Source organism: Argiope bruennichi, chromosome 10 (genome assembly GCF_947563725.1).
Source record: "Argiope bruennichi chromosome 10, qqArgBrue1.1, whole genome shotgun sequence".
Classification (NCBI taxonomy): domain Eukaryota; kingdom Metazoa; phylum Arthropoda; class Arachnida; order Araneae; family Araneidae; genus Argiope; species Argiope bruennichi.
The window spans coordinates 74,021,771-74,041,091 of NC_079160.1; the positions used below are offsets into that span (position 1 = coordinate 74,021,771).

Below are 19,321 nucleotides of genomic sequence, written 5' to 3' on the forward strand. Positions count from 1 at the left end.
GGACATAATAAGTCTCTCTTAACCCTTTATAGGGATTTTTTTTCTAGTCACATTATGTTAAAATATTTTTAGACTTGAAATTAGACTAAGAAAAGGGATTCATTTAGCTTTTAGATAAATTTAATTTGATTGATTAATTAATTTGGTTAATTAATAATTAAGAGACAAACCAAGACACATCATTTTGTGTGAGATAAAGAACTGAAGCATCTAAGCTTCTGTCTTTCTAAAAAAAAATTTCAGAACTTATGCCACCCTACATAATTTCATACAAAGATTGATAAATTTGGTGGGAAGCATACTTTCCACGGCCTTAGAAAGGGTTAAATAATGGAATTTAAGATGATTTCTTAAGATATTTTCTAAATTAATGAATATCGAAGGAATATGTAATTAATTATTTATAACGTCGATGTTTCAGTGAACTTTAAATTCATGTACACCGACATATTTATATTATGGGTCAATCTTCTAGCAAGTCTTCAATATTTAGTTCCATTTTTAATTAGAATTTCTTTGAATTTTTTTGAATTTTGTGTCTTTTTTGTGTCAAACTAGATCTATAAAACAAATTGATTTAAGTGGTGAGTGGAAAAAATTTTTTATTAGACAATTTTTGTTAGTACAGTAGTGATCAGTTTTTCAGTTTGACTTCTCAGAAGTTTTGAATGTTGAGACTTTTTAATCAAAAAAGGAATATTCCACCCAAATACGAAAAGAATTATTTAACATTGCATATTAATTAAAAATCCGAGAATGTTTGCTTCGGACATATAAATACATTGCAAACTAAAAATGGTATTTGGAAATCCCCAAAAAGTTTTTTCATTTCTCAGTTTAAAGACACAGCAACAATTCTCCTCAATCTATAAAACAGTTTTTTAAAACTGTTTTTGAGCAGCACTATTTGTTTGCCAACTGCAAATAGGGCAAGCGAACAAAGCTTCGCAATTTCGAATGGAATTTTGGAAAAGAAAAAGGATACATTTTTTTTATTTATTTTTATTTTTATTTTAACATAGAAATATTTGAATACTATCACAGACGTTTTCGATAGTTCATATCCATTAATACAAAGTAAGCTAGATGTTTCAATAAAAAATTACAAATTAATCGAGATCCAGTATTAATAAGAATTATTTATCTTTCTAGACATTTTATTTTAGAGTTCCAAATTATTAACGAATTTGCTATAAAACATGTAAATAAATGAAACAGAAATCATATCTTTCTTATTTGTGAATCAAGTCATATTTTAATATTTTATGACTGAATCATTTTATTAGCATATTTAATATTATTCTTGTTAAGTTAAATTAAATAGAAGTATATATTTTATAAATTAAATAAAATTATTATGTAATATAATTTATTATATAAGTTTAATTTAAAATAATTAAATTAATAAATTGTGTAAATAAATAAATTAAAAAACTAAATTAAATAAATTTATTAAATTTGCATTTAAGTTATTTATAAAATATAAGTATTATTTAATATAAAATTTAAATATTATATTTCATATTAAATTAAATTTTGCAAAAATGAGTTATTTATTTAGTACTCTCATGTGTTCATTATGTCTTTGAGATCATAAACCGCGAAATGAGATCAATTATTATTTATCTCAGAAATTTATTTCAATTACTCGCAAATCAACTTTGTACCAGTTTTGTTTTAGTTTTGGCCTGCTGTGTTGTTTAATATACTGATTTGATAACTACGATTACCAGACGCTGAATATTACTATTTCGCTGTGATTGCCATTATTATCACTATTTTCATATCCAGCGATTTTTACAGATTATATGCAATGCAGATGACCTAATATGGGATCCAATATTGTACAATAATTTTGTGAATTTAGATATCACATGGCGCAGCATTGAAATATCGTTCAGGGAATTATCGTATGTTAATGTTCAGTCTTGAATCATTATATATGATCTCTCGTATACAATTTCAGAATCAAAGATGTATTGGTAAAAATTATATCTGTGATTTTGTTCTCTAATGGATTTACGAATCATTATTTTCCTGGAATTTGGCTCTTTTTACGAATCATTGGGTTTATTTCTTGCGAATGGTTTATTATCTTGAAAATAATTCAGCTAATATAATTAGTTACAAATATATTGATGTCATTATAACCGGTTGCAAATTATTAGAATAATAGTACACTGATGAAACGTAGTTTCAATTGCCGAGATATGTTGATGCACAGTGTCGTAGAATCATTACATATGACATTCCATATACAATTGGGGAAGATAGTATGTATTGAGGAAAATTATGCATATGATTTTGTCCTAAATCAGGCTTGAGAATTATTAGGCTTTCTTGATATCGGGGTGGTTTACGAGTCATTGAGTTATTATATTGCTTACGAATGATTGGTTGCCTTGGAATTTGTTCAACCCCTATAATTAGTTAAAAATTTACTGGTTCTCCAGTAATTGATTGCGAAATATTTGGAATAATACTGGATTAGTGTAGTGATGAAATGTGATTTCAGCTGCCGAGATGCGGTTAATCTAAGTGCTGTAGAATCAATGTATAAATTAAAAGAATGTAGATGTATTAAGATCCTCAACACTAAATCTAATGGTAAATAATTAATTTATATTAAAGATAGGTATAATAGAAAAATGCATTGTTATAAATTTTGCTTAAAATAGTGCTGATAAAATCCGATTAAAATTAAAGAATACTAGCAGACCCGGCCACGCGTTTCTGTGGCTAAGGTTTTTCTTATATTACATAGTAGTAAACTATTCAAGGGAAACGGTAGGAGAACACCAGTCATGGGGACCACCATGCTTTTTTACACAGATGCCATTTGTTAAAAAACATGGGGACCTCCATGATTGATTTTCTACTACCGTTGATATTGAGCAAAAATCAATGCAAAAAAAAATTTTAATTTCTTTATTTTTTGTATTCACGTTTGTAACAAATGAGAACATTACAAAGTTGTTAGTAAAAAACACGTAACACTTAAACTTATAAATGAGGTAGGTAGGGCAGATAGTTTAAAATCTTTGACAATAATGTTTATTATTTTGAATTATAAATACTTTTAATTTCAATTTAATTTAGCACTAATCGGTGCACAATATTTTTGGTTAACCTGTCCTTAGCTAACGCAAATAGATTTGACGGTTTTCCGGTGATCTTTTTGATGACCAAATGCGTACCGTTGCATAATCGAGGTGTATTCAAATTACACAGGAGAATAATAGGAGAACCAATCTTTAATCAAAGGTTATGTGGTGGCATTCCAGGTATATCTAGTGAATTTAAAAATTCAATTGGAAAATTTACACTATCATTTTCATCAACAACAGTATCGATTGATTTAAAAGACATCAGATCGCCTGGTAACAACTGTTATTTGGAAGTTAATTTCGTCAACATCAACATTTTTGGCAGCCAAAATAGCCCGATCACTGAGCCAGTTATGATTCAAGAAAATACTCTGAATATCCGGAAAAATACTCTGAATCAATTCATTTTTTCCCTGAAGAACAGTGCAGAAATTGTCTGGCAGTTTAATGCATTGCGTATTTGGTTGCAGTTCTATTTTACCGTTCCCGGCTATGCTAATACCAAAAATTGAAAAAGTAAGAACAATTGAATTTCATTGTATTGCGTTTACTACGAAATAAATTTAACTTATACTTTAGCCTCAACAACACGTGGTGGTTATGCCATTAAAATGTAGCTTATGTGAAACGTTGGTACTTTTAACACAGCGCCATCTGTTAGAATACTTACTCAATCCAGTCAACAGATACCGCCATCTGTTAGAATTGCTTGGAGCTAACAGATAATTGTGACTGTCAAATAATGAACAAATAATTTGTTCCTTCTTAGTATAAACCCTTTATGATGTATAATAAATCCTCTAACTTCAGTGTTACAGATTCTGGCTTCCTCAACTTAAAGGATAGATTAAAAAAAAAAAAAGTTCTATATTTCACACATGAAGTTGCCATGAGATTTATTCCGCCATTGATACATTTGTCTGTTGCAATAATTCAAAATTCATTTACAAAATGAAATCAGTTTCAGAAACATTTATTAAATAATGATAAGCATTGTAGCTGAAGTGAGTAGATAGCTAAGTTGATGATAGCTGACATAACTTGATACGTACATGCAGTTTATTAGTAAAGAAATGAAAAATTGAAACAATTATTGTAACCATTTTTTATTATCATATCTTCAATAATTTATATAAAAAAGGATTAGATTTCATTTAGCATACAAATGAGTTAATATTTTTTTATTATCCGATTAGAGGAACTTATTATTGGCTCGTTCTCTTACCTTTTTTACGATATCCTTAACAAAAGAAATAAAATCATTTAATTGAAAATTCAATGAAGGTAACAAATGTTATTGCCGTACAACATTTTTCTTAGTAAACAGTCAGATAAAGAATCGGAATTCATTCAAAACGAAAAGTAATAATTATCCATGTGCACCTCCAAGTATTTTTCCAAACTTCTTTATAATTAAAAAAAGTAGAATTTTAGTATGTTATATTAATCAGTGATCCGTAACTTTTGTAATTAATCATTTTCAAATAAAATATCTTATTTCTGAGAATTGCCACCGTGCACAGTAATACAAAATTCAAACATAAGATCGTGATACTTTATCCGTTGCAACGGATAATTTGTCATATTATCCGTTGCATATATCAAATTTATTGCATGCATTAAAAAATAATTGTGGAAAATGATATCTTATTCCTGAGAAACGTTTTCGGATAGAATCATAAATAATTCGAACATTCGGATTCGAAACGTAACGCAAATGCGTGAGTTTTTCTACGCCAGTTGGGGTAACGCTATGCAGATAAGAAATTTTTTATTTCCTTTATTCTGTTTTATTTTAATTCAAAAGTACTTAAGAATGAATCTGAAAGATCGATTCATTAACAATGTTTAATTTCAAATGCATCAAACATTAAAAAAATAAATAGAATCGTTTCAAATAATCAGCCGAAAAATCTTAAACCTAGCCTCATGACTGTTGGGAAAAAAAACTGAAGTCGTACTCATTTGGCGGTGGGAAAATGAAAATTTTTTTTGGCACGAAAGTTAGTTTTTAATTAATAATTAAAATTCTAATTAAAAATTCAAAAAAGGGCTATCCTATCTTTTAAGTTAGATCAAACTGCACACGGTGTGCAAATTTGATTAAAATCGGGTAAGTAGTTTAGGAGTCCATCGCGGACAAACAACGTGACACGTAATTTATATATATTAAGATTAGTATCGGAATGTCGTTTATGTCACTGAAAAGTTAATTGTTTTAAATGTTAAGATGATGCGCTATGGAATGTTCGGAAGTTATGACGAAGAAATGTATAATCATTCTGCTAACATTCTAGTTCCTTTAAGACGGCATAACATTTTCCAATGGCGCATTTATTCTTCGAAAGGTTAAAGAAAATACGTGTCAGTTTTTTTTTCAATTTTATAGATTCGGAAGTTATTCGATTTTATATTTATAGATTTAGATATTTTTTACTTTGCACATTTCAGCGATTCTCCCTCAGTAAGTCTGCTATATATTGTATGATTCACCTATAGTTCAATATTCACGAAAAAATGTTGTAATTTTGATCAGTTAGGTACATAGAAATAAGAATAATTTGCAAAATTATAGCCTGATGAGAATTTATGACGTTCATATGGATTCAGCGGAATGTTCAGCAGGAGCGTGCGTATATGATTTGCGAGATTGTATGGATAATATGCACGTTCTTATATGAATGCATAGCAATGTATTGTTACAAACCTGTAATTTTGCTTCCCGGCACGAATAGTGTCATCGTGGAAAAAAACCGTTGCAAGATCTTTTCTGTGCGTGCTGACCGGGTGCCGCATCAATGACCTCAGAGCTTGGCGACAAAATGGATAATACTGGAAAGTTCGAGAATTTTCCCGATCCATCCAGTAGGAACCGAGATACACCCATATATGCCCTGATTGGTCTGGAAGATTCTAGCCTCGCCTGCCGGAACTATAAAAGACCGGCACTCTCAAGCTACGGAGAAGTCGTGTGTTGAGTAGTCGGAGTCGCCAACAAGTAACAAGTCTTCGAGAGGATAGCGAAGCGACGGCGGATTGCCAGCGTTGTGTGGAGTGAGTACTGAACTGATGTGTGTCAAATCCTGTTGTCTACTGAGTTCGTCTCTGCTGTAAATATTTGTCATCTGTGTACAGTCCTGTCTTCACGTGTAAATAAACATCGTTGTTTTCTATTGAGGCCTGCTGATTGAGCGTTCTCCACACCATATTAATACCATTATCCAAACGAACCCGAAAATCCGTAACAGTATATAGAAATCTGTATTTTTAGGTTAAAATGTTATTTATTAATTTAAAACATTTGTAAAAAAACTAATGGTATGATGTGTTAAAGATATATTTTGCATTTAATGAAACTGTATTTTTACCAAATGAATGATTCTTTTTCTTGGAGCTGTATTTATATTTGTTTAATTACTCACTCTTTTAAGCTGCCAAAAAGTGAATCTTTAATTAGAATTTATTTCATGAATATTATTACAAAAAACAAATAATATTGTAATGAAATCTTTTTCTTTTTTTTTTCTATTTAACATTTGTAAAATACCAGGATTCCTTATCAGTTTTTTATGATAACTTTGTGAATGACAGGATTTAAAACTTTGTTATGTAAATAGCATTTGATTATTAATATAATTTTATTATTAAAATATTACCCAAATTCTAATAAAATAATGCATTTCTTTTATTGATGGATTTTTGCAAGATTACACACCTCTATTACATTGTCAAATCTTTTGGGGGACATTTTTTTTTACTTTAAGATATTAGATTTAAAAATATAGATAAGTAGTTTGTTTGATTAGCTTTTTTCCATTACCTAACACTCATTCTATCCAGGTAACAAAGTGAGTGTTTATAAACCAATACAGTATTTTCAATCGAACGTAAGAAAAATATGCTTATTACTATGTTTTATATATAAAAAAACTAGTGATTCTAAACAAACATTTCTACATATATTAGTAGTACTTATCATCATAAGAGAGAAGATTTAATTGCAATGTGTTTTAAATTGGATGCCGCGAAATGGATTAACTTGTTTCGCTACAATTTTTAAACAAGTTGATTTAACATTTCTGTAATTTTTAACAGCCTGTGAAGAGCACGGGTACTAACTTTCATCAAAATTGCTTGAACCTTCGGAAATGATGTCATGGAAAATTTACAAGCATTCACTTATATATTGTTAAGAAAATCGTCTGCTGGAAGTACGTTGCAAGAAGTCCACAAGTCTGGTTATTTTCTGAAAAATGCAGAACACAGTCATGGCGTGCATTAAAAGCAGCAATTTCAGATATTTAATTGATAAAGAAGAGCTCAGGGCAAACAACTAGAGAGATCACTTTGAAATCAACACTCCAAATAGAGAAGTGAGCTCATGGGGGCGTTTCTGCTTATATAGTCTCTATAAAACTTCCCAGAAAGATCTTTTGTTTTTTGCTACTAACAAAGACATTGACTTAATTCTTGCCTTCTCAGGAACCTTCGTTTTTAACTCCAAATAATCAATTATCACAGCATCAATCCTCGTCAAGTATCGCAGGCATTCAATTTATCATAAGTAGGGATTGCAATACCGGTATACCGGATACCAAATACCTGTATTTTGAGCCATTTGTACAATTTTGTAATACCGGTATTCTCAAGTTTAAATATCTTTTTTTCGGTATTTATTAGAAATTTTTAAAATTGTCTCCACTTTGTTCAGGGATCGCCAACATAGCAAAATAGTATACGTTTTTGTTTTTATGTCTCCCTAACGGGCGAAATGAATTAGACTGTGAATACAAAGTTGCATCGTACAATCAAGAGAAGTGATAAAATACTGTTTCACAACGGATTGTAAAATCTTCCGCGCTTTTGCGCAAGCGTTAGGGTGGGTTTAATTCGACAAAATAGGGGTGAGAGGAAAGATGAAAGGAGGAGAACCAATTAGCGTAGATGCCGAAAGAACGTTTTCGACAGCTGGTAATTTTTGCACAAAATTACGTTCCAGGCTTAATGATAGTACAATGGATGCATTATGTTTTTTAAGATTACATTTCAAAAATTTGTAATAGTACCACAGACTAAATAGTGATATTTACACTTTTTTTTGTGATTTAAATAAATAAGATGTTCCTTTACTTTTTTGTGATTCTTTATATACTGTTGCAATTTATAAGTTGCAAATTATTTTTTGTGATATTTACACTCTCTAATAAAACTGGCAAATAAAGCGAAGAAACACCTGTGTTTTCTTTCTTTTTCTGCAATTTCTACTACCGGTATTAAAACCGATATCCCGGTATTAAGATCTAAAAAATGCCGAATACCGGTATTGAACTTTCGGTCCGATATTGCAATCCCTAATCATAAGTTTGTTTTTGTTGTTTTTCGAGGCCATCAATCGGGTATCTAGTCAGCATCCATTAAGAATATCTGTAAATCTTCTTTCTTTATTATGAAACTAACTCGCAGGGAAACAAAATCATAGATTCGTAAAAATATGTTGAGTCCTTACAAACAACGAAGGAGTGAAAATTTTAGGCTGAATGCAGAAGGGCACGATGTTTTTTGTTTCATTATGCAATAATTTCACCATGTGCCTTTCTTTGGTCACATGCCCAATAAATATGCGGTAATCTATTTCACAACCGACGCTTTGAAACATGTTCATCACCATTAATGAGAGAGAAACAACTATATGTATGTTTTGTATATGAATGTTTAAATCCTTTAAAACTACTTCTTGTTCCTTCATTTCATCCAGATATGTCACAGACTCCACATTAAAGTGTCCTTTGTATGCAGTAGGGAATGAAATGAAGGAACACATAGAGAAAACTTCACATTTTAATAAAATGGACCATCCCACGGATGTTATCTGTGTAACATGAGGCAGTCGTATTAAGCAATTATTACGAAGGCAAACAAAACTTTAAATTTTCTCCTGTATTATGATGAAATTTTTATCCCTGTCATCATTTAATGGCCATTTATAATCAGTGAAACTGCTTTGAAGGACCCTTACACAGACGTAGTTTTACATGTAAGCTATTAATCTCTGCTAATCATAAAGATGAATATGTGCGCTTGTGAGAAAGAAAGCGCGAGAGAGAGAGAGAAACAGAGTGTTAGCGCTGTGCAGGACCGACTGTTTAGCCAATAAGCAGCAAATTTCGCACATGCATACCTTGGAGTGTGGGAATGTACACCTTATAGGGATATTTTAACCTTTTAACTGGATTTTTAAACAATTAAAAATGAAGAATTTTGTCATTTTTTTTAAGTGACAGCTTCAGAAAATGTTATCGCGCAAAAATAAGTTTTAAACCATTTAATAATTTCAAATATTGTCTTTTTAATGATATCAATTTGATAATTATACACATTTTTCCAGAATTTTGATATTAAAAGATTTTTTGCCTAATTTTCAACAATAGATTACATTATTGTCCTAAAATTCGAACCATTTTTATTGTTTCATGAACTCTCTGATAGCCTATGTTTCTTCCATTGCTAAAAATTAAAGAAGAATTTCTTAAATACTGAGTAGTTTACGAGACGGATAAAATAAACTTTCGTAAATCTTAAAGTTTAGCTCCAAATTTTTCTAGTATACTTTAAAATAAAATTCTAATCCAAAGAAAGCTTTGCAGGGTACAGACATGCATATAAAATATTTACTTTTGGCAGGAATCTAGCGTTTTTAATGAATTTATAGTATCATCCTTAGAGAGTGCTTTTTTATGGTTAATCCCTGGCATGGGTTAATAGCATCCAAAACTCGAATTTTTATTTTAGACACGCTTCTCTCAATCGATTGAAACACAGATTTGAATGCATTTATAGCCACAAAATGACTTACCTAATATGATATATTTAAATCATTGAGGTTTTGAACTTTGAACTATCGCGTTTACAAGTTTCTGAAAGTACAGACCGGCAAACAATCAAAGCTTTGTTGGTTTTGGTTCAAAATTTAACACTATAGATATTAAATTTGCTTACCGAATCTTATCTATCTAGCTTTTTTTGTTGTTTAGTTATCGTGTTAGTTTATATTCTAACAGACTGACAGATATATTTCCTCTGAATATATTTTGCTCCAAACTTGATAGAAATGTACAAATTTGGTGTAAATGCCACATGCGAAATTTCATCCATCGAGTTCAAAATATTTCTAAATTATCTTTATCACAGATAAACGGACATTTTCAAAAATGTGTTTTTCGGACTCTTGGAGGTCTAAAACGTGGAAATTCACAAAAATCTCGAGTTCGAATTTTTAACGATTACTATACTGTAATAATACGTATACTACTCTGTACTTACTATTCTGTATAATACGTATACTACTCTGTACTTACTATTCTGTATAATACGTATACTACTCTGTACTTACTATTCTGTATAATACGTATACTACTCTGTACTTAACTATTCTGTATAATACGTATACTACTCTGTACTTACTATTCTGTATAATACGTATACTACTCTGTACTTACTATTCTGTATAATACGTATACTACTCTGTACTTACTATTCTGTATAATACGTATACTACTCTGTACTTACTATTCTGTATAATACGTATACTAGGAAGCAAAAACTGAAAATGCTATACCGTAAAATTTAGAAGACAGATGAATCGAGCATTTACATTTTCAGTAGTTCTATGATTTCATGGATTGATCAGCATTAGAAAGGTTCATGTATACAATCAACAGAAGATATCTACAACAATTTAATTAATAGGGCTTCAATTTCTAATAATTTGACGAAATCATCTATTACATCTATGAGTCTATAAATATATATCTAAAATGTGGTGGAGTCCTGGCCTAGGGGTAGCGCGTCTTCCCCGTGATCTGGGCGTCCTGGGTTCGAGTCCCGGTTCGGGCATGGTTGTTCTTCATATGTTCTATTTGTGATATGTGTGAATGTGCCCCCCTTGTAAAAAGGGCTTGTGCAAGCAAATATGACGCGTGAGTAGCTAAGACGTACTCCTGGCCCTAGTTGGCGTTTCTAAAACAAGAGGCGCTCCCTTGGCTTAAAATCCCTGATTTCGTCAACGAGCTTGTCCATGGCAAGTGCCATTACAAGCAACAACAACAATATCTAAAATGGAATCAAATTACGCGGAGAGCCAACTGATCACCAAAGGTGACTAAAATATTCGATTTATTAGTCAAAATTATGCAAAATACTTATATTAAAAAAAATGATTAAGATTGCAATTTTTTTCTTTGTGTGATTGATAATATGGAGAAAATTCAACTCTTTTTTAAGTGTTTATTTTCTTAATTTTTTTGTACATTTATTTTTTTAAAAATAATACATAGCATACATAAAGATATAATTCATTAAGAAACAAATATTTCCCGATATAGCAATGAAAATATACCACAGAATCATTAAATTTTCATACATATCAAATAATTCAATAATTAAATTTTCACTTTTAAAAATTTAAATATCACAGAATCCGTCTACTGAGAAAATATATAGAATCATTCCAAAGATATGCAATAATCGAAAATGAGAAAAAATATATAATTATCCTATTTTAACCCATAACAGTAAATATTATATCTACGTCTTAGACACAACAGACTAAATATCACATCTGAAAAATATCTAAAAATGTCCACTTATGTGGCATAAGCAATACAGACGACAATATACTGCTACGACAGATATATCATCTAAATAGATATGAGTTATGCAATAAAAATAAATGTACATAATTACATATCACGTTTCTGGAAGTTATTAACATGACAATTTGAACATTGAAACACATAAGTGGTACTGAAATCACCAAAATATGTAAAAAAGAAACATTGTTCACATATTTAGAGCTGGTTTCATATAATCACGGGAAAGTGCTGATTGAAAATCATATGCTAATGTGTAAATGTAGCAGATGAAAATATTCAAATATTATAAAATAATCAAGAAATAATATTCTAGATAGTATTAATATGACAATTTGAACATTCAAACATGTAAGTGGTACTGAAATCTTCCAAATATGTAAAAAACATTGTTCACATATTTGGAGTTGGGGTCATGTTATGACAGGAAAGTGCTGATCGAAAATCATATGCTAATTTGTAAATGAAGCAGATGAAACTATTCAAATATTAGAAAATAACTAAGGAGCAACATTCTAAATCTATAACAAAAATTAATTTTGCACATTTGTTCCTAACCTATTATTTTAAATTTAAAATTAATTGGTCTAACTTTTTAGAGGTGAAACAGATAGGATTATTCTTAGAAATTAATTAAAGTATAAAATTATTCGAATATTTACAAACAATTGAGATTTATGCCGGGTTTACACTCGGCCAGTAGGCAGCGCACACGTAGAAAGGCTGAAAATTGCTATTCAGTCGATGGCAAGTAATTGTCCTGACGGGACTACAACATTTTTTTCTTACCTCCACATGCGTTTGTGGAATTTGAAGATTTTTTGGCGTGAAAAAATTGATCAGTTATCAGAGATTAATTTCGACATTTTTTGCTCTTAGTTCTCCTCTGATCCGAGTTTGTGTTTTTTTCCATTTTAGTTGACCTCTTATTTTCAATAATTTTACAAATATAGATACGTTAACTTTATTTTATTTTACCATGTTTCTTTATGTAAATAACCATCATTTTAATATGATACGCAGTGAAAAAGAAAAATTCAACGACTCCAAAAAGGCAATTTATAGCCAAGCATAGAATACTATCTTAAAAAAACTGTTGCAAACATAAATTAGTCCTTTCTACGCATGCGTTGCCTACTGGCCGAGTGTAAACTTGGCATGAATTTTCTATTCATGTAGCAATTCCTTGTACATAATAAAATAGTTGAAGGTATTCGAAATTCAGGAAATAATTAAGAATTTTAAGAATTCAATCATTTTTAATTTTAGACACATCTTATAAAATAAATTTTGCTATTTTATTTGTAAGATCGTTAATTTAAGTTTTCATGAAAGAAGGCAGTTAAATTATTTAAACGAATAAAATTAGTAAGTAATTTTAATATGCTGTTGAAAATTATCGTCTGACTTTTTATGAATTCTAAAGTTAAAGATAAATCCACACAGTTTAAAGAACTCTTTCCATATGATATTCATTCACTAAAATGTAGATATGAAAAAAGCTGATTATTTACAATACATAAAAATGTTTATTTTATAATATTTATAAACATTTAATACATTTTCTTGATTGTGTGTTTATTAGCTCTTTCCGCTTTTTGTTTTGAGCATTAACATATTTATATTTTTATTAAATATTTGGATCTTATATTGATTGGCTTCTAATGATTTGATTGAATTCTTTAGAGAGACGTGAAACAAAACTGCTTAATGTGTAAAAGTTATTGAATTTTCTTCGTTAAATTGATTTCGTTTATTGTAGAATCCCTGAACAGATAATATGAATGAGACAGAAAAAAAATAAATATGGTGGTAATAAGGGAAAGTTTATGTAACATTTCTGACAGATTTTAGCATATTTAAATTTAAAACAATGTTATAAGTTTGCAGAAATTATTATCTAATTATATTACAGTGTTAAAATATTTAAATTTTGTATATTCTATTTATGCTGCAATTGCTCGATTATACTAAAATAAATTATCTTATTATTTTATATAATAATTTTTTTTTGTCATTTCAAATTAAGTAAAATATCTCATGTTTTGCACTATAAGTAACACTGACATATCTCAACGTAAAAATTGAACCAAAATACCGATTTCAGATCGATTTTAAAAAAGTATTTTACTTCATGTAATTGAATGTAAACAAATTCAACATGTGATATTAAAAACAATAAAAAAACAGGGAATTGATTATCATATTAAAATACACATGCATATGTCTCTAGTAAAACTTTAGAATTTTAATTTGAATTCCATCTAATATGAAATAAAGTCTCTCTGTATGTCAACAAATAAAATTCCGCTCTTTTAATGCGTAATATTTTATTAACCATTTTTAAAAGAAATATAATGCCTTATTTCTTTAGGAAGGCATTTACTACAATAAACCCAATAATTTTTTAATGTTAGTAGGAATTTTATTGCACGTGTATTTTATCTACATCAGTTTATGTATCATAGTTTAGGTTTTATAAGAAGGCTTATGTATATAATGGTTAACAGTTTAGTATTATTAAGGAATAGGGCAAATATATTTCGGATTAAAAATTTAGTTTGCAAAATGTGTTAAATAAAGCGAAATGTGAAATTTTATCGCATTAAGATTATCAGTTGAGTTTGCTTATGAACATTTGAAATTACAACTAAAATGAAAAACATTTAACTTGTGTAAAAAACAACTTATTAAAATGTTTGTTTCATTAAATTGTTTAGTTTTTAATAGTTTATTAAATTGTTAAAAATTTCATTTTATTAGGTCAATTAATAATAATAAAACGTAATTGAAGTTTAAAATCTGTCAAAGATGAATTCGATAAGCATGTTTAGCATGTTTACCAAACATGCTAAATAAGGCCAATTTGAGTAAAATGTAATTTTGACATTTCTCTGAATTAAGTAAATCGTGATTAATGTCTACTGGCTGCTTGTATATGAAGAATGTTGCATTTATAAATCAAAGATTAGGATTGTGTTTCATATAGCTAAACAATATAAATAATATCCACATAATGCAAAAGGAAAAAGAATAGCCATTTTCAACAAATTGCAATTAAAAGAATGTTTCGTATGATTAAACATTATAAATACTAATGTTACGACACAAAGAAAGGGGAAATATTAAAAATTTTCCATACCTTCTAAATGAGGCTAATCTGTGGGAAAACTGGCTAACAATGTATCGAGGAAGCTGCATTCAATAAAAAGACTGCATTTTATCAACTCGTGCATTGTGGTTCTAGGGTTAAGTCGGGTGATATGATTGGGCGAGAAAAGTTGAAATCTCTAACTAGCTATAAATCCTCTTAATCTACTGCTTAACAAATATATTTTAAAGTACATTTATGAACAACTCTTAATCTATGTATTTCAATTCTTACAGTCTAGGAATATAAGCTTATTGCATACAAAAACACATGAAATCAAAAAATCACGTTGTGTTTTGTTTAAATTTTTTTTGCCAGGTATAGTAACAATATATTTCTATCTAGGCATGTTCTCTAATCGATGCGCTTGATCATAGAATGAACTACTAATTTATGAAAATGTTCGATAGTTCGAATTGTAACACAATGAGTGCAGTGGATCAAATGTAAAAAATAATTTCTAATATTCAAATTTCTATTTATATCATCGATAAATTAACTTTCGTAAAGTTATTTATGCACAGTGTTATTTAAAATAATTGCATGGATTTCGAATGCCCATGGCTTTGTTGTAAGCAAGGATAGGAAGAAAAATTTTGAAAGTAAGATAAAACAAAATTTGCAATTTCGTTTGCACAGTGGAAAAAATTATTTATACTTGTAGCGGTTACATAATTATACTACCTTCTCTTTTGATACACCAGATGGCGTTATCTTATTAACATCAAAGTGTACGATCCTTCTTGGAGGTCTTTATTAGATTTATTCTAAGTGAGTGTGTGTATTTTCTTGCTCGTGTTTGTTTTGTCTTGAAATGTGGAACTTAGAAAATAATTAAATAATTGTTTCTGAAACTCGTCTATTATTTTCATTTACCTCATAATGAAATTATAAAGATTTCGTTCCTCTACATAGTTTTATTCAATTCATTCAATTAAGATATGCATGTAACGGACATGTCCCGTATTAAAGCATACATGAACATACTCCAATGAATTAGAGACAAAATGCAGAAGAATTAGTAACCACATTTGCACATGTATGCAGCTATAGAACGCTCAGGAATGAATGCTAGTTGTATCCGGTGCTTTGAGATATCCGAGGTTAAAAGGATTATGTATTGGATGTTGTCTGTTTGATCAACACAAGCCACAAAAAAAGAGATTTTTACATGCGCAAGCGAAATGCTAAGCCTCTTTCTACGTCATATGCATACTTTTTCTTTCTCTTATTGTTTACTACAAGTTATAGCCATTTTTGGATTTTTCTGCAATTTACTCATGCGTTATTTGTAGTATTCAAAGGATAATCATCTGCTTGACAAGAAGACGATCTGACTTAAAATTCCGTTACCATAGAAACCGATTTTATTTAATTTTTCAAAGCATGATATACTTCAAAAGCTCAATTGTCAGTAATTTACTTAATATAATTTGATATCAACGTACATTGTCATAGAAACCGACTTTATTTTATTTTCCAGATATGATAGTTGGAAGAAATTAATTTGTTATTAACGCACTTAATAACGTATGAAATTAAGATTCTGCATTATCTCTTTCATTCAAAATGAAAGCCAATGTTATAGTTAAATGCCTATTTTATAGTCAAAGACAGTTTAAGTAAGAAGTATTAAAAAAGTCACATAGAGAATCAAAATGACTGATATTTTCTATACAATTAAGTAATTAATATGCTGAATGATCAAACTTTTAGTTACAAAGTAGACGTTTCTATTCCGTGGAGCTCTTTCTTAATAGATAAGGTGCAATATGCTGTTAATTGATAATGTGTATTCTTGATGTTAATCTAATAATTCCATTCAATAGTTCTGGATATGTTCGAAATGTGCTTAAAAGTAATTGATATATTCAGCAGAATTTGTTTTTAACGCTAATTATTACATCCTGGATAATGAAACTCTTGGCTAAAACAAATACCCTCGAAGTTTACGGTATTTCCTAGCCCATAAGATGCTCAAAAACATATATTATGGTTTTTTTATTGGTAATGTAAGTTGATTAATGTCAATTTCATTTGTACTTGAAAATAATTAATATATTCAAGAGAATTTCATTTAAAACTCTAATTATTATCATCCTGAATAATGAATCTCTTGGTTGAAACAAAGGCTCTTTTACTTCACAGAGACTTCACTTTCTATCCCATAAGATGCACAAAACATACTTTATGGCTTTTCATTGATAATGTAGTTTGATAAATGTTTGTAATTTCATTTTGCTTAAAAATTTTTGATATATTCAGCAAAAATTAATTTTAAACTCAAGTCATTAATACTCACATTCTAATTCGACAAAATCATTTTTTAAGATCAAGTTCAGGGTAGTAGTGACCTGGCGGTAAGGTGTCGTCTTCGGGATGGGATTCCAGGCTCGAGACTTACTTCCATCGAATAACCATCGTGTTAGCGGGTTTAGTGCACGGTCAATCCGTCTTTACCAAATATCCTCCAGCTGATGTGATGTGGAAGATTGGAGAAGGGGACTCCAGCTCAGGTGCTGCCCTCGTCTTCTGACCGCGGTTGAAAGTTATGAGGTCCGTTCCAAAATAGCTCTAGTTTTGCTTTAAAACGGGACGTTAATATAACTAAACTAAACTTTAATATAAAATTCTATTTAAGACGAAGAACGTTTTATTTTATGAAAATCTTTATATATTCTTAAAGCTCATAGAAGCACGTTATATCATTAATTAGTTGCGGGGGTGACTGCAGACTTCTAATTCTAAAATATTGAGAATTTGTGATGTCATCAATAGTTTTAAACACAAACAGGGCAGATAATTGCATCAAATTTTTGTGTATTTTGTATATGTGTGTATGCTATTAATTTTTTTTCTGGGTTTCTTCTAATACCTTCAGCCATGTAAAATATATTATTGCGCAAAACATCAATGGCGTAGTTTCAAATGAAAGGAACATGTGAACTACTCAACAATTTTGCTACTACTGCACATTCGATCCACTGCAATCAAGCAAGTCACAGAAGAACTAAAAAGATGCGGTCAAAGGCACTGTTCGCAACGGTCTCACAACCGTTGTAGATTGTCGGATGACTTCGACTGGAAGCAGGCTTTCTTCAGGAATTTCTTGATGAGTCCCCGAGCTTTGGAGAGAGAGTAATGGGGGCTGCTCCATCGCGAGGGGGCTGACGATCCTTCGAAAGGCGACTTGCACTTGGCGCGAATCTGAGTAAGAGTGGACACGAGAAGTTCATCTACTTGGTGGTTGATGGCGGCAGAGGTTTCCATGAAAACGCTGTTACGCTCCTTAGCTGCACTTTGGCCATCTGCAAAAGAAAATATTTCATTTTGATCCCATTGCTATTAAATCTTAGTCATGTCCAAAGAAACTTACAGAAAAAATCCTTGTAGCATTTTAGGAGGCAAAATTAGTACTTAAATAAATAAAAAAAATTATGGTAGAATTTTATTTTGTAAACTTAGTTCTTCAATCAAAACCATTCATAGCAGAATTTTAGATTGTAAAATTAAATTAATGCTGGAATCAAAATCCTTCATGTCAGAATTTTAGATTGTAAAATTAAATTAATGCTGGAATCAAAACCATTCATGTCAGAATTTTACGTTGTAAAATTAATGGTTCAATAAAACATTCATTGTAGAATTTTAGTTTGTAAAATTAATGCTTCAATAAAAACAATTCGTGTTAGAATTGAGATTGTAAAACTAATGCTTCAATCAAAACCACCCATGGCAGAATTTTGCGTTGTAGAATTAATGCTTCCATCAAAACCATTCATGGCAAAATTTTAGATTGTAAAATTAATGCTTCAATCAAAAACATCCATGGCAGAATTTTAGGTTGTAAAATAAAAGCTTCAATCAATACCATTCATGGCAGAATTTTAGGTTGTAAAATTAATGCTTCAATCAATACCATTCATGGCAGAATTTTAGGTTGTAAAATAAATGCTTCAATCAAAACCATTCATGGCAGAATTTAACTTTTCAAAATTAATGCTTCAATCAAAAACATCCATGGCAGAATTTTAGGTTGTAAAATAAATGATTCAATCAAAAACATCCATGGCAGAATTTTAGGTTGTAAAATAAATGATTCAATCAAAATCATTTATGGCAGAATTTTACGTTGCAAAATTAAAGCTTTAATCAAAACCTTTCATAACAGAATTTTAGATTGTAAAATCAGTGCTTCAGTCAAAATCCTTCTTGGCAAAATTATAAGTGCCAAAATTAATGCTTCTACCAAAAAAATCATAGTACAACTTTACGTTGTAAAATTAATGTTTTAAAGATACACATCTGATCTCTTGATATGCTATATTGAACGTAGAAAAAAAAACTCACATTTGTTGTATATCTAAATATTTTATATTTAGCTTTCTGTTATAGTTATTAGTAGTATTTAAATC

The 19,321-nt window shown here is 29.7% G+C and overlaps 1 protein-coding gene across 1 annotated transcript in view; it reads right to left on the bottom strand.

Moving 5' to 3' along the window:
• Nucleotides 1-14,524: 14,524 nt before the first annotated feature.
• LOC129989337 (uncharacterized) overlaps nt 14,525-19,321 on the bottom strand; it is a 118,145-nt gene continuing 113,348 nt past the window's right edge. Inside the window, exon 7 of the mRNA XM_056097815.1 lies at nt 14,525-18,214. Within this exon, the coding sequence (XP_055953790.1) occupies nt 17,955-18,214 (260 nt within the window). The 3' untranslated portion in view covers nt 14,525-17,954. The remainder of the gene's footprint in view (nt 18,215-19,321) is intronic.